This window comes from Plodia interpunctella, chromosome 28 (assembly GCF_027563975.2).
Source record: "Plodia interpunctella isolate USDA-ARS_2022_Savannah chromosome 28, ilPloInte3.2, whole genome shotgun sequence".
Taxonomy (NCBI): Eukaryota; Metazoa; Arthropoda; class Insecta; order Lepidoptera; family Pyralidae; genus Plodia; species Plodia interpunctella.
In genome coordinates, this window is record NC_071321.1 from 1,802,422 (window position 1) to 1,817,808 (window position 15,387).

At 35.6% G+C, this 15,387-nt stretch overlaps 2 protein-coding genes across 16 annotated transcripts in view; one reads left to right on the plus strand and one right to left on the minus strand.

Annotated features, from left to right (window-relative positions):
* The first annotated feature begins 328 nt into the window (after window positions 1-328).
* LOC128681856 (vacuolar protein sorting-associated protein 37A-like) lies at window positions 329-3,149 on the plus strand. Its single transcript, XM_053766116.2, has 4 exons — window positions 329-489; window positions 583-1,065; window positions 1,696-2,002; window positions 2,418-3,149. Exons 2-4 carry the CDS (start codon window positions 601-603, stop codon window positions 2,540-2,542), a joined length of 897 nt encoding a protein of 298 aa, XP_053622091.1. The 5' UTR covers window positions 329-489; window positions 583-600; the 3' UTR covers window positions 2,543-3,149.
* Window positions 3,150-3,403: 254 nt separating this feature from the next.
* Window positions 3,404-15,387, minus strand: part of LOC128681853 (P protein-like) — a 34,137-nt gene continuing 22,153 nt past the window's right edge. For all 15 annotated transcript variants that reach the window (XM_053766101.1, XM_053766099.1, XM_053766106.1 and 12 more), the window contains 10 exons: window positions 13,837-13,952; window positions 13,069-13,207; window positions 12,514-12,649; window positions 11,857-11,954; window positions 11,407-11,508; window positions 10,354-10,447; window positions 9,032-9,174; window positions 8,465-8,575; window positions 7,080-7,227; window positions 3,404-6,222 (listed from right to left, as the gene is read on the minus strand). In XM_053766101.1, coding sequence (XP_053622076.1) covers window positions 6,044-6,222; window positions 7,080-7,227; window positions 8,465-8,575; window positions 9,032-9,174; window positions 10,354-10,447; window positions 11,407-11,508; window positions 11,857-11,954; window positions 12,514-12,649; window positions 13,069-13,207; window positions 13,837-13,952 — 1,266 coding nt within the window. In that variant the 3' untranslated portion in view covers window positions 3,404-6,043. The remainder of the gene's footprint in view (window positions 6,223-7,079; window positions 7,228-8,464; window positions 8,576-9,031; window positions 9,175-10,353; window positions 10,448-11,406; window positions 11,509-11,856; window positions 11,955-12,513; window positions 12,650-13,068; window positions 13,208-13,836; window positions 13,953-15,387) is intronic.

A 15,387-nucleotide genomic window follows, 5' to 3' on the forward strand; every position in this document is an offset into this window, starting at 1 on the left:
AGAAATATAATAATTGTTACAAAATTATTTTGAGATTTTTAAGTTTGGTGTTCGTGTATCCTATCCTCTTTGTTTGTATCAATTTCGTTCACATTGCTTCTGGGCTCGGGCACAGAAAAGCACGAAATAACCGAGATAACGCTCAGATGAGACAGTTTGATATTATATGACATTATGCAGTGTAGTTTTATTATCAAATTACTAAACACTATTCTTACCGGTCTTTCGAAAATTTTAGCTTGGCTTTAAGATTTTATATTCTGTGCTATGATGAATTAAAGACATTGTGACAGTGAAAGTGACAGAAAGACTACTGATACAAAACGTCATCAAATCAAATCAATAAACAAAACACATAGGGCATTGTTTTATTGATCTACGCTACGAGTTTAGTTTTAAATTCACTTATTGTTTCTGTGTGGAAGAATTCGTTATTTCATTTATGAAATTATCAGTAAACAAATTTCTCTTGGTTAGTAAAATCTACCTGTAAGTACAATTACTGATTAAACTTACTAAGACTTATTAGCATTACTATACACGTAATTTGCTGTAATAACGCGATATTATTCCCTATTATAGATCAAAACACTCCATAAAATGTTACAACGCACATATTACAATGAGCAGGATCTCAGAAAACGCCAAATCGATACACTGAAAATATTCAACGACAATGTTTTGGAAATTGACGAAAACACAGAGTATAGAGTAGAATTTACTGCTGACGGTAAAAGTATGAGCTTAACAGTGATACTAAGCCCAGATTTCCCAAACGAGAAGCCTTCTATATTCGTGAATCCAGCGATTCAGCACCCTTGGATATCAGAAAATAATGCTCAAGTTGTAGGTGCTCCGGGTTTGATAAACTATACGCAGCATTCGGACTTAGGGCGGGTAGTCCAGGCTATAATCAGGGAGTTCCAGAGGTCGTTGCCTAGTTTAGATGACAAGAGTGATGCTAGCACACAATCTTTAGTCAGTGCTCAGTCGTTGATGTTTCCTGAACTTAGCGAGCTGACTGTTGATGAGTTGCAGGAGATTTTGGAGAATCAGGACTTACAGGTACCTTCTTTTATTTTTGTTTTTTCTTCTAAATGTTTGACAAGTTCTAAATGTTGCTTCTGTGCACTTTGTGTGACTAAGTCAGCCTCATGGGAGATCACTATTATAAACATATCTAGCTTTCATAATGCTTGTCCACAAGATATAAATGGATTTAGCCACCTGTGATAATGGACTGCTCAATATAATGTTCAGCAATCCATTACACACCAACAGTTTGGCTAAAAATCTTTCGTCTAGGGCAGAATATCAAAGGTACCTACTTACTTAATTTTAATTTATTTTTTTAAGAAATTAAAACAAGCAACTGAAGCCTCGACAAAAAACAGATTAAAAAAATAAATAAATTAAAACCACATTTTCCTAATTATCATGACCAAATTGGTGTGCACAACTGATTGTTTTTTAAGTAGGCCAGGTTTTTTTAAATTTTTAATCTATTGTGCCTAAGATCAGAAAATAAATCAAGATTTTTGTAAAAAAAATGCAGTCTTTGGCTGAAAATAAAACTCACTAGATTGTTTTGTTTTACGTGTTTCAATGGAGATAAAATAATATGAGAGTATGATAAACACAAGGTTCTTTCGACTCTGTAACAATAATTTAAATTTAAACAATCATAAATTTCAGGACAAACTGCTAGAAAACAGTCCGCAATTAGTAGAACTAGAACTTGAAACGGAAGAGCTAATGAGCAGTATCGAACGCATCGCTCAAGACAACATCGCTAAGCAGAGATCTCTCGACGACTTAAAAACCGAGGTCATTGACCGCATATCAACCATAGTGCAGATGAAGATGAACTATGAGGAGCTACACAGGAAGCACCAGAAGTTGGCTGAGATGTACGATCCGCACAGAATACGGGATTGTCTTAAGATTGCTGCGATGCAAGCCGATGAAGATGCAGAAGGAATAGCAGAGCAGTTTTTGTTAGGTGATTATTTTATAGTAGATGTTGCCCGGGGCTTCGCTCCTGTGGGAATTTTGAGATAGCAATCTTGGATAATGTACCTTTCGAATGGTGAAATAAATTTTTAAATTGGTTCGGTAGTTTCGCAGATTACCCGCTTCAAACATACAAACTCACAGATGCTTACCTCATTATAATAATAGTAATAATGATATTTTAAAATAATATTTTTATTTTTAATTTATAATAATATCATCACATACATCTCTGTCACCAGTCATATAACTCATGGTTAGTGCTCCCTTACACTGTCCTAGGAACCTACACACCAAATTTCGGCTTTCTACGCCCAGTACTTTCGGTTGTGCGTTGTCTGTCCGTCAGTCACTTAGTAACGCAAGAGTTTTATGTATATAGAAGATTCTGACTTTACTTTCAGGTAACATGCCAGTGGAGACTTTTATAGTAAAGTTTGCGGAGAAACGGGCGATGGGCCAGGCGAGGAGGGCCAGAGAGGAGAGACTAGCGCACCAACTAGCTCAACTAGACAGGGCTACCACTTAAATGTTTACAGATTTGATTTTCACAAGTTGATGGTGTAATCCATATTGCCACCAACAGCAAAAAACGCAACATATTTTTAAATTTGATTAGGTAAATTAATTTTAACGTGAAATACAATATTGATTTTCTTCAATAATGTTTAATTTACGGGTAAAATTACGGGTCACGGTCACGTGTGATTATCGATGGAAAAGGCAGCGCGGACTTAAATTGGTTATTTAAATCTCACCATCGAGTCGATTCGCAGTGAGACGCAGCTAACCAATCACAGTGCGCCGTTGTGACGCAACGACAACCACACCGCGATGTGATTGGGTCGCTGCGTCTCACTGCGAATCGACTCGATAGTGAGAAGTGTAGTGAAATGCAAACCCGTATTTCGTCGTGCTCGAAGCACTAAAAATAATTACCTATAACAAATAGGGCTGTGTAAAACTGCACATGCAGCGGTTTTTTTCGTCGGATATATTCGGCATACACGATGGAAGGGACAAAAGTTACGATATTTCCATGTTTTCCAGTATTTTAATAAATATTGTTATCAAGTATTTGTAAGTATTTATATTGTGCAATAAATTATTTGAAATACATAAAATTGGATATCGGATTACATGTTTTTATTTCTTTTACACTTATGATCGTAAATTAATAAAAAATACTTGCGCCGTATGGCTTAGCTCCGTTAGTAATTTTGGAATAAAAAAAAAAGAATATTCGCTATTCCAGATCACATTCTACACGTGTACAAAATTTCATCGAAACTCGTTCAATAGATTTAGGGTGATTGAGTAACAGTTTGTTACTCCTCACACATTCATATTCTAGGACGAAACCACACCAGACGTAATCAAAACAAACTAGAAACGGTAAATATCTATTTATAATAATAAATCACAAAATTAACAAATTGTGTCATAAAAACATTTTTTTTATACCTGACTATATGAAACTAGATACAATGTTTGTAGTCTTTTTAAAATACTTAGATTTTTTATTATATAAATACTGATATTGAATACTTATTATTTAAAAAAATTGCTAAACTACATTGGCTATTTTTTCTAAGGTATACATATTCATATGTACCTATAGTATATATATGTATATATTTCTACTAAACTTTATATTAAAAAAAAATAAGGAAATTATCCAGGAAATATAATTGGGTAGAGGACAATTTTTTATTTTGACGACTATTCGAAGGCGATAATATAGGATTATTAGAAACACCAGAGAAAAAAAATTACAATAGGTACTTTCGAAGATATGACAAAAATATATCACACACTTTTTTAGACTCGTCCGAACATTCCATAAGTAATTATATTAAAAGATACTCTAACGTGATGTCACGATTGAGAAATATCTTAGCGAAACAAGCTGTTTGTTCGACAGCTACCCTAATTATTGTGTTTATGCTGATGACTTCATAAAACTTGTTTCAAAATATTAGTTTTTCATGATGCTTCGCTCCCGTGGGAATTTTGAGATAAAACATAGCCTATCCAGTCTTGGATAATGTACCTTTCCAATATTGAAAGAATTGTTTCGGAGATTACCCGCTTCAAACATGCAATCTCACAAACGCTTACCTTTTTATAATAATAGATTATGTTTTTAAATAGACTTAATATTCGTATAATGATCCAGCAGCAATTGCAGTCTATGAATTATCACAATACTCTTAAACATTTCTATTTTAAAATAAAATATTAAATAAATATATAAAATTCTTTTATCTAGACATAGGTACATATTTTTTGCAACTGTCTGAACTTTATTGGCAAATAGGTAAATGAATTTATATATGAATAATAGAAAAATTTACATATAGGTAATCACTCAGCAATATATTCAATTCACTGAATAACATTAGTTATCCGGTGCCGCAAATGTATGTAAATTGTAAAATTCAGTACAAACTAATAATTTTCACTAAGTTAATTCATGATAGAAGTATAAAATGTTGTTAAATAAATCAATATTTGCATTTTCATACAAACTAGAAATTTGAGTCCAAAGATAGTTTTGGATAATTATAACAAATTTATTGAATACCTATTTACACTTTTATAATCAACTAGCTTTTGCCCTCGTGAATTTGAAAGAAACGCGATTTTCATAGAAACTTTAAAAAAAAATCGGCTTTACAATTAGTTTGTAAGCAATGATGAGTTGTATGGTGTTACCATGGAATTAGTAGGTACTCGTACGAAGTACTTATTAAATCCATGGGTGTTACACGCAAGTTCATAAAATGCCTATTCACTCTTGCCACGAAAATCCCAAAAACTCAATTTAAGTACCTACATATTGTCGGAAAATACATTTATTTATTCTGTCGACACTTTTATTTTCATTCATAGTATTATTTACCTAAATTTTTAACACTTTTTTTGCAATCACAATTTTCGATATATATTTCTAAATTACATATTTCTTTTTATATTTCTAAATACTTACATTTTCATAAATGCGTCTTGTCTTTTTGTACATACATACATTATTTTAACTTAATTATGTATTTTTATCTCCTACCACAGAATAAATAGAATCACAGCAACACTTATTCCATAAAGTAAATTTCAAACTGGATGTGGCATCGTAAAATTGTAAAACCGATAGATTATAGGTAATCTCTCTCGTAATATAATAAACTACTTATGTTCAAATCGAGAAGTGCAGAAGGCGCTTTTAACATTTGCGGCACCATCTTTTTTTATCAATTTTTTTTATTTCTTAACGAAAAATTAAAAAAAATATATTTCAACGTATTCAGCCACACTAGACAAAGAAAAATTTTATTAGAAAGTTTTACATTACACAATTGTAGTCACAGTTGACTAAAATAGAAAAAGGATGAGAAAAAGAAGAAGAAGGAAGGAAAAATATCATTGCATTATAGAAAACTCATGGAATTAGTAAGTACTCCGTAACTACTTACTAAATCCATAAGTATGGCAGAATCAGCCAAAATATTTTTTAATTTTTCGTTAAGAAATAAGAGAACTTGATAAAATGTGGTGGTGGCGCTAGTGTGCGAAACTTCCCATAAAGCATCTACCCAAGGTATCGTGTCTTACTACTTCGTATGTGTATAGGCATTGTATAGGTATTTTAATAACACTCCATATAGAAAAAAACACACATTTACACTCTTATCACAGGAGTGGAGAATCAGAACACAGGCTAAGCTTACTAATGAGCGTCTGAAATTGTTACCTATTTTAGTTTGGCTAAGGAGATTTAAATAAAAGACATTTTATTCCACTAAAAATAATTAAAAAAGTCAATTTTTGGCGGATTTTTGCGGACTGTTTTTTACTGGCGGAGCGCGCGCAATCCGGTTTTATCCAGTTGCGACATGGATGCGACGGGCGGCTAGTAGACACGCGCACATACGCTGCGTGCTTGTAGTAGTGTACTTACCTACCAAAACGTAGTTGTACGAACCTAGCCTCTGTTCAGATTCCCTACTCCTGTGCTACTCCTGTGCATCCCTCAATGCCACTTTAAGACACAATGACAAAACAGCAGATATCCTGTAGCGACTATAAGGTTCCCCATCATGACTGGGAAGCCTATCTTCAAAAACTGCATGAAGGTGAACCGGTAGCCGTGTTGCTCGGCGACTCCTGCGCAGACCACGTTTGCGCTTGCGCCGATTAATGTGCCGTTACCTGTGTTCGTTACGGAATTTGTTTAACAAGGATTGGTAGAAAGGACACAAGTATTAATTACTAGCTTTTGGAAAATTACAAATCGTTTTTTTATATCTTTAGACATGCAAACATGATGTCAGAAGTGGGATGTGAAGATCTTCATAATTAATAGAAGGTAGATAATTGTATCAAGTGATTTTTATTTACAATCATTTTCTTACAACGAAATAGTTAAACGGTGGGACCATAGATAAGAAATTGTGTTGACAATTTCTGTGTAGTTTCTCATACCTTACATAATAGGCAAACAAGCGAGAGGTTTTTGCTTATCATCAGGCAACTATACGGGTTGCCCTACAAAGTAGAAAATTTCGCTTGTCTAGTACAAAAGTACCTAAAAAATTTTCCATGTCGATAATTTTCCATGACAATACGTTATTAAAATATGTAAAATCTGATGTATCTACCCAACACCTCAACAGTTTACTGCACGGACATTAATTTTACGCTATAAGATCTTTCTGTCGACAATAAATAAATATATTAGGACAAATCACACAGATTGAGCTAGCCCCAAGGTAAATTCGAGACTTGTGTTATGGGATGATAACGATACTATATTTTATAACAAATACATTTAGAGATACATCCAAGACCCGGGCCAATCAGAAAAATATCATTTTCCATCATGACCCGACCGGGGATCGAACCTGAGACCTCTCTCGGTTCAGAGGCAAGCATTTTACCACTGCCACCGAGGTCGTCAACAATAAAAGCTATAAATGGCAAAAAATGACCTGTCTGTAAAAATCTTGTTTTAAAAACCGCTATCTATCCTCGTCTATTTATTGAGATAGCAACATAATTATTCTTACCTCCAAGACAAGCTCCGAAACTCAACGCCCAAGCTAACGGAGCTAGTGGCAAGCCCAGCCCACCGGGGTCAGCTAAGGCCACAGTCACCCTGATCATCATTGTCGTGAGGGGGATGTTGTCCACGAATGCTGAGGTCAGACCGGACACCTGGACAATTCAAAATTATTACACTTACGATGTTATGCATCACTTATTGACGTCATACCAACGACGACTTCATACCGACGTCGTGTTGGTAAACTTGTGCTTTTTACTTGCAAAAAAAATTAATGGCATTGAGGCATGGTAGACATTGCGTTTACGATTGGAAGCATAAATACAACCTCCGACTTGACACCGTCTGCCGCGTGCGGTTCCCCAGGCGCAACACCTAGCCTGGCGGGAAGGTCTTCCCTTTGTAGCGGTCGAGCATAATCACCTGGCTCCCGCTACAGCTACAGCATTATCGAAAGCAAAGTTACGGGAGTTCAAAAATACGACGAAACGTTTCGAGAAAAGGTAGGTGCCCTTGCGCTTCGCTTGGCTCATCTTGGCGGGGGCACTACCGTGCCCCCAGATGGTAATAGAGTGTTTGGCATATGGCTCCTTTTTAGATTGCCGAAGTTGCTTCAAATGACAACAGATGTGGGTACTTTCAAAGAGAGCCTCCATGACAGATCAGACATAACAGATCATGATCTGTTAGCTCAAAAATGCTACTATAAATTAGACGACTTTATGAAAGACAAAATATATATTTTTTATATTTTATGATTATCTATTTTATACGCACCAATATGTGCACGTCTGAGGGCAGGAAACAGAGTCCTGTATAGTTTTTTTTGACATCTTACATGTTTACTTACACAACTATAGAAAATTAATTGATTGACTTCCAAAAGAAGGAAGGAGGTGAAGAAGAAGCGGCGCAACAGACTTCACCGCAGCCCTTTCTCCAAAGATGTAATATTTAACATCTTTAGAGAAAGGAAGCGGCCATCAAAATCCGTTTAGTCCACTGTCACCCCATTGTTACAGTAAATTAACAACAATAATACTTAAGTACTACCTACTAAAACTATTTATCTAGTGTGGCATAATCCGATATATTTTTTATATTTTATGCTAAGAAATAAAATAAATTAAAATGGTTTTTGTTAAATACGTACATGTCAAATAGGTACACATGCATTGTAATGTTTTTAACTAACATTAATGTACTTCAGTCCCTATGTCGATTAGTTAAGAATACCTACTACTCTCTAAGAAAATAAATAAATACATTAAATACAGTAAGTAGATGAACTGTGACGGTCTCCATAGCTCATGCAGAGGTTAAAAGCAAAGAAAAAAGAATTATCATGATAAATGTGATATTGGCGCGGGCAATGCCTTGATGACTTACCCATAACATGAGAACAACAGCAACGGCCAGTTGCGATTCTTCACCGACTTGCAAGATGAGGGATTCTGTTATTTTCCCGATCCATGATATCAATCCCAATTTAGAGAGCACCTGTAACAATTTTACGAAAAATTTTCCGTGACTATTTTCTCTTCGTCAAATTGCATTACCTATAACCGCATTCACGGCTGCGGCGCTTCGGAGACCGGGATCCATATAAAAAATGAAACATAATCTTTTGAAAATTTCGCTTTAATAAAATAAAATAAATACATATCTAAATAAACATAAACACGAATCGATGCCACAGGCAGGACACGATTCAATTCAAAAATATATCCTTCAAATTACTATAAATGCGAAATTTTGTGAGGATGTATGAATTAATTCATTTGTCTTTTACGCAAAATCTACACGACCGATTGTTATGAAATTTGGTAGACGGTTAGAATATAACCTGGAATAATACATAGGGTAGGGTACATAGGTTTTTATGTCGAAACTCCCACGGGAGCGAAGCCCCGAGACGCAGTTCCTCCAGAAAAAAAAATATAAAATTCAATTTACCTCCATTAACACGAAGAGAGCGGCAAAGAATAACAACGTGGACCACTCCACCCTGGCCAATACTGGCTCCAGGTCATCTTTCTCAGCCAATAGAAGGAGAAGTAACGCACCAAGCAATGCTGTCCAACCTAGAGATAGCCGCTCTGAAAGAAATAATCTTTTTGAATCTGTAACGCCCCGCATTATGACCTCTTTAGTCATATCGCGTGCGCGCTGGCATGATTTTTATTTCTTTCCAGTCTAAATTCAAAATTTTAAATTATTGTTCCACTTGATATTTTGAAATCACATTTTGACTCATTCATTACCATAACGATATCGGCACGTACCACAGTACGGTGTAATAATAAAATATATATATATAATAAAATATCTTAAATTATTTATAGACCCTTGAAGGGTAAGTGTTTTAATATGTTTCGGAAAAGTGTTCCAAATTTTACAGTGATTTAGTGCTATAGTTTATATTTTTTTTATTGTACACAGGTCTGTATTTAACTTATTAATTATATTATTATATAACCGTCTGTTTTTGCCTATTCCTACTCCAACCCTACCTGAGATTACCCTACCACCTAACAAATCTATTATTGATCACAAATACCTATACCTACCTACGACTGATCGCATATATGGAGCGGTGGTGGTGTAATGGTTAAGACGCCCGTGTGTGGATCGAAAAGTCCCAGGTTCGAATCCTACTTGTGCCACACGAGTTTGTACACCAATCTGACTCATGTATAGCAGTTTACATGGACCACTTTGCTTCCGGTGAAAGAAAAACATCGTGAGGAAACCTGCACTGGTTGATTATCTTGTGTGTGCAATGGAGAAGGCAATGGCAAACCACTCCATTAATAGTGCCAAGAAAGTCGTTGTGTGTGTATCATTCCACGTAGTGACCACGATCCGAAGCCATGAGGAATACGACTGTGAAAAATGACTGTATCAATCATTAGTAATATTACAAATGCGGATGTCTGTCTGTTTTACTGTCTGTCACGCTTTCACGACGATTATGATGTTTGAAATAGAGATAGTTAAAGAAGAAAAACTGATTCGCATATCACTTCTCACTGTCGTATCGGAGCGAACCACATTGCAGTGTGGTTGTCGTTACGTCAACCGTGCACTGTGATTACCTGCGTCTTACTGCGAATCCACTCGATCGTAGATGTACATAGCGAAGTTGCAATACGTACAGTCATGTCAGCATGTCAAGTCACCCTGCAAGAACCTCTATGGCGCGGTAATAGCGGCGAGTTTGCAATGAATTTGGGTAGGTTGATGTACTGTTAACTGTACACAAGACAAACACTTACGTAGCTCAGGGAAGGCGTGCAAGAAGAACACGATGACCACAAATGTCACGCTTATTGCAGCTTTTATTAGCAATTGTTTATCCCTGATGCGGTACTGGAATCATAAATATAAAATAAATAAATATATTAGGACAAATCACACAGATTGGGCTAGCCCCAAAGTAAGTTCGAGACTAGTGTTGCAGTATGGCATCCAATGACATTGTAGTGTGGTTGACGTTTCGTCAAATCGTCACAATCATCTGCTTTGCGATTCCGTAAAACTCGAAAGTCGCATCACATCACATCACTTATACTTGTCAAATATTTACGAGTGAAGAGGAATGTCTACAGGTAAACAAATGTCTTTCTACCTCTAAATATTATGCGATCTTGATATTCTTGATTTTTTGTTCTTTATCTTTTTATTAGAATATAATTAAAAACGATTTAGCTGATATTCATGTAAATAGTATAAAAAATAGCTTTGAGTTAACCAGTTTTTCTATTAGAACATTTTAACATAAATGACTATGATTTTGTCTAAAAATTCTGGGTGCATTATTATGATATGCATGTGCATGTGCTATATACTAATTTTGTAAAAATGGGATCGCTAGACTCTAGTCTTAAAACTCACTCAGCGGAGTTTCGACATTGTCAACGGAGTTCCACCTCGCCCCGCAATCACTTGGCTAGCGCTAGTGGATCTTTTAAAAAACTCACGTCAGATTCCGCGCGAATTCCGATGTGAGTTTTTGACGTTTTTCTTACAGAATGCAAATTTGCACGTCATCCCATACATATTTGTCAAAATTCCGGAGTGAGTTTAGTTTAGTTTTCGCCGACGCACCCGCAAGTGTAGCGCTAGTGTTCGAGTGAGTTTTACAGAATGCAAATTAGCCATATCCGCTCAGAATCCGACGTGAGTTTTTTGACGTCTCTTACAGAATCAAAAATTCGTGAGACGTCAAAATGCACAACGTCAATATTCAAGTTTTCACTTCTGCCGGCACTCCCGGATTGCAACCTTGAATGTTTCTTTTTTGGTAAATCTCAGATCATATAGCTTACCTTTTCTTTCATATGCGCCAGGGTAGTACAAAACCTAGGGTCTGATTTTGAAGTGCCTCCACCTGCCTCTCGTTTCGTCAGGGTTGCGCTAAGTCTGTCCACCTGGAAAATTTATAAATTGTTACATAAACATTTTTTTTTGCTTTTATTTCATACTACAGGCACGCTCCGGCATCGCTCGATAAAAGAAAACGTAGCCTATATTACTGGTGAAGGTTTCGACTGTCCCTGTGCCGAATTTCATCAAAAGAGTATTTGAGTTTATCCATTACAAACTAAATAGCAAAGAATAAAGAAACCTCTTTTCTTATATTAGTATGGATATACAGTTCAATTTAGGAGATCAAAATTAGACGATACTAAATTAAAATTAATTAACAAAAATGTTCAAAACACATGTAACACAGAGAAAATGTAGAACAAATTGAAACACATAAAGCAACAATTCACCTTCTTCTCCAAGGCTCTGCGAACGAGATCTTCGTCTCTTGAATAAGAAGATAATGACGCGGCCGCTCTTCTCCACACCGCTATCTCTTGTCGAAGTTCTGTATGTATATAAACATAAATGCTTTTATATTTTTAAATACCCAAAATATATGTTTTTTTTTACAAAGGAGTAATTTTTGTTACAAGCTTTTTATTGTCGTTAGAGATCATGTTACTTTTTACATTAAAAAACAAAGCGAGACAAACTAAAAAAAAGTTGATGGAGTTCCCTAGTCGGGAGCCGATCCTGGGTGCACCAGTGATCATTGCTAATGCATCAATGCATTCTATTCAACTCGGAACAAGGGGATGTGTGGCGTGGTAATTTCTTTTTCGCTAGAATATAAAGCAATCTATACTATTATTATAAAGAGGTATGCGTTTGTGAGTATGTATATTTAAGGCGGGTAATCTCCGAAACTACCGAACCGATTTCAAAAATTCTCTCACTACAGAATGCAAATTTGCACGTCATCCCATACATATTTGTCAAAATTCCGGAGTAACATTAGTTCAACTCGCCGACGCACCCGCAAGTGTAGCGCTAGTGTTCGAGTGAGTTAGAAAGGTACATTATTTTAAAGTTTTATGTAATATGCCTTTTCACAAAGTACTAACCTTGTATATCTATAGGCACGCTATGTCTCAGCTTGTTCATGTCTCGAAATATAAACCGGAGATGTAGATACGTCTGCACGGACACCAGCAATATACCCAGGCCCATGTGAGCTGTGAATGTGGCGAAGTTTATATTCTGGAAAATAAGTATGTTTGTTACTATTCATGCCTTATTGGGGTTTTACAAGTGTTTCTGTCTGTCTGTGCACGTGGCACCGTAGCTCATCAACGGGTGAACTGATTTGGATGGATGCGCTTTTATTTGATAGCCAATTTCTATGCGTATGGTTCTTAGATGTTTGGTCGAAATCGATACATCCGTTCAAAACTTGTGGCGAAATGAATATTGAAAGTCGGGGGTATTTTAACTTGTCCAAAAAAACTTGTTATAACATGTTTTTTTTTGTGCCAAATCAAGCCTTCCTTCCTACCTTTTTTCTTTCTTTCCTTTCTTTCAAAATAAAGAAAGAATTTTGTGAAGTTTGTGAGCCAATCTAAAAAGATACGCACAGGTAACATCCTTCGAACCTGGTGACCTTTTAGAACTAAACCAACCTCTCGCAGTATGGCAGGATGGCTGGCTATTATCACGTTAGGGGGGTCGCCCACGGGGGTAGCGGCGCCCCCCACGTTGCTAAAAATCACCATACACATCAGTATGGGCACTGGATTGAGCTGCATCACTTCACACAACCTGAAACAAACATTACATTTTAAAAATAGTATTTTAAAACTAGCTCATGACAGCGTCTTCGCCCGTAAAGGTACCCTATGTCCTTTTCCATACTGCAAACTACATGTATGCAAAATTTCAAGAAGATTGGTTGAGTAGATAGATCGTGAAGTGGTAACAAGCAAACTTACTTCCGCATTTATAATATTAGTTAGCTTTTATCCATCTAAGTACCTTACATATTATAAAACAAACTCCTCTGTTCGCGATAAACTCAAAAACTAGTGCACTGATTTTCATGCAGTTTTCACCAATAGTTGTGACTGGAGGTTTAAGTGTGTAAATATTATTATTATTATTTCTCTTTATTTTGGCATGAAACACTCATTACAAACAACATTACTAGAACTAATTACTTACATCTAAAGACAATGAGTGCCGAAAAGAAAATTATGTTTTTACTCGAACGAAGCCGGGACTTGACCTAGCACTTTTTAGGGTTCTGTGGCCAAATGGCATAAGAAATTTAACAACATTTGATTAAATAGACAAACGATGAGACAGTTGATAAACTTACGTTACTAAGTTACTTAAGCTTACAAAGATAACGGATCGATCGCAGTTCGATTGTTATCCAGCTGAAACATTACCTTATTGTAACCGGTGTCATAAGAAGCACGGTAGTGACATTGTCAAGGAAAGTCGAAAACACAGCAGTAAATAGGCAAAGGCAGTTGATGAGGGGCCAAGTTCTGCCACCTGTCACCTGGAACACAAAATATACTTAACACTTCCGTAAGATCACATGATGCTTCTCGCGAATCGAACAAGTTAGCTCCTAGCTCGATCGCGGGTCGCTAATTGTGGACTTGTTTGTACACATAATAATTAATTGTACATTCTTGTATCTTAGTTGTAAGAAACACTATCAATTTATATATTTATTTAATATTTCTTCCTTTTATACTTTCACGATACATTACCCCATTTCAATTAATACAAACTAATTACATAAAAGAGACAATTTTCTTGTTTCGTAATCTGTTACTGAAAATAGTTACATAGACGGCCGATAGTATAATAAAATGTGAAAGTAAGTTTGTTTTTTGTTACCCCTTCACGCTTCATCTGTTCAACTAATCTTATTGAAATTTGTCACACAAATTGTTTAAACTATGGAGAAGCATACATATAAATATATATATATATATATTAGGACAAATCACACAGATTGAGCTAGCCCCAAAGTAAGTTCGAGACTTGTGTTATGGGATAATAACTCAACGGTACTATATTTTATAACAAATACATATATAGATAAACATCCAAGACCCGGGCCAATCAGAAAAAGATCATTTTCCATCATGACCCGACCGGGGATCGACCCCGGGACCTCTCGGTTCAGTGGCAAGAACCTTACCACTGCGCCACCGAGGTCGTCAAATCTATCTTATTCTTATCATATTCTTTCTTAGTTTGGTAAATTTAATAAAGTAAATATATAGGTATATGTATAGCCAGTAATATAACAATGTGCTTGTTACACGTAAAGTATAACGTATTATAAAATTACACGGTGAAAAGGCTGTGACCCAAAGACGGACAAGTAACTTAAATAAATAACAACATCAGCATATTTTTATCAATTTGTTTTAATTAAAACGAAACCTGACTCAATCTTAAAATAACGTTAGTACAATGAATTTTCCCACGACATTTTCCGGTAATAAGACTAAATGCGATCAATTACCTACGTTATCAATGGCCTCATTATAAGTTACCTTTGGGTACACAGTTGACGTGGCTGAGTCGAGACTAAGGATGTGAATCATCGGCAGATATCACTGAATTCCATTATAGTAATTAATTCTTACAACAATTGTTTTGTTGTCCATAACTATTTCCCATCTAAGTCAAGGAAAACAAATAATACACTCGATGTCGGAATATTGCGATCAGTTTTTGCGTCGTTTTTCATGTTTTAGCCATGATTTCACTTTAAAATGATATACTTAGCTCCATCTACAATTTTGTTACTTACTTTACTTATTTCATTTAAGTCAGGTAATTTTATTTAAAACGTAAGTATATACTTTAAAAGTGGTTCTTATTTACCTCATTTCTCCTTCACGTTGTCCTAATTATGCGAACTCTCATATAAAAATTACTCTCTCTCTCTCTCTCTCTCATCTGAGCGTGTT

Excerpts from the sequence above, each read along its gene's own strand:
- LOC128681856 (XM_053766116.2), top strand. The coding sequence starts at position 601 with ATGTTACAACGCACATATTACAATGAGCAGGATCTCAGAAAACGCCAA. Across the intron at positions 1,066-1,695 it reads TGGAGAATCAGGACTTACAG|GACAAACTGCTAGAAAACAG; the intron begins GTACCTTCTTTT and ends CATAAATTTCAG. Across the intron at positions 2,003-2,417 it reads AGCAGAGCAGTTTTTGTTAG|GTAACATGCCAGTGGAGACT; the intron begins GTGATTATTTTA and ends CTTTACTTTCAG.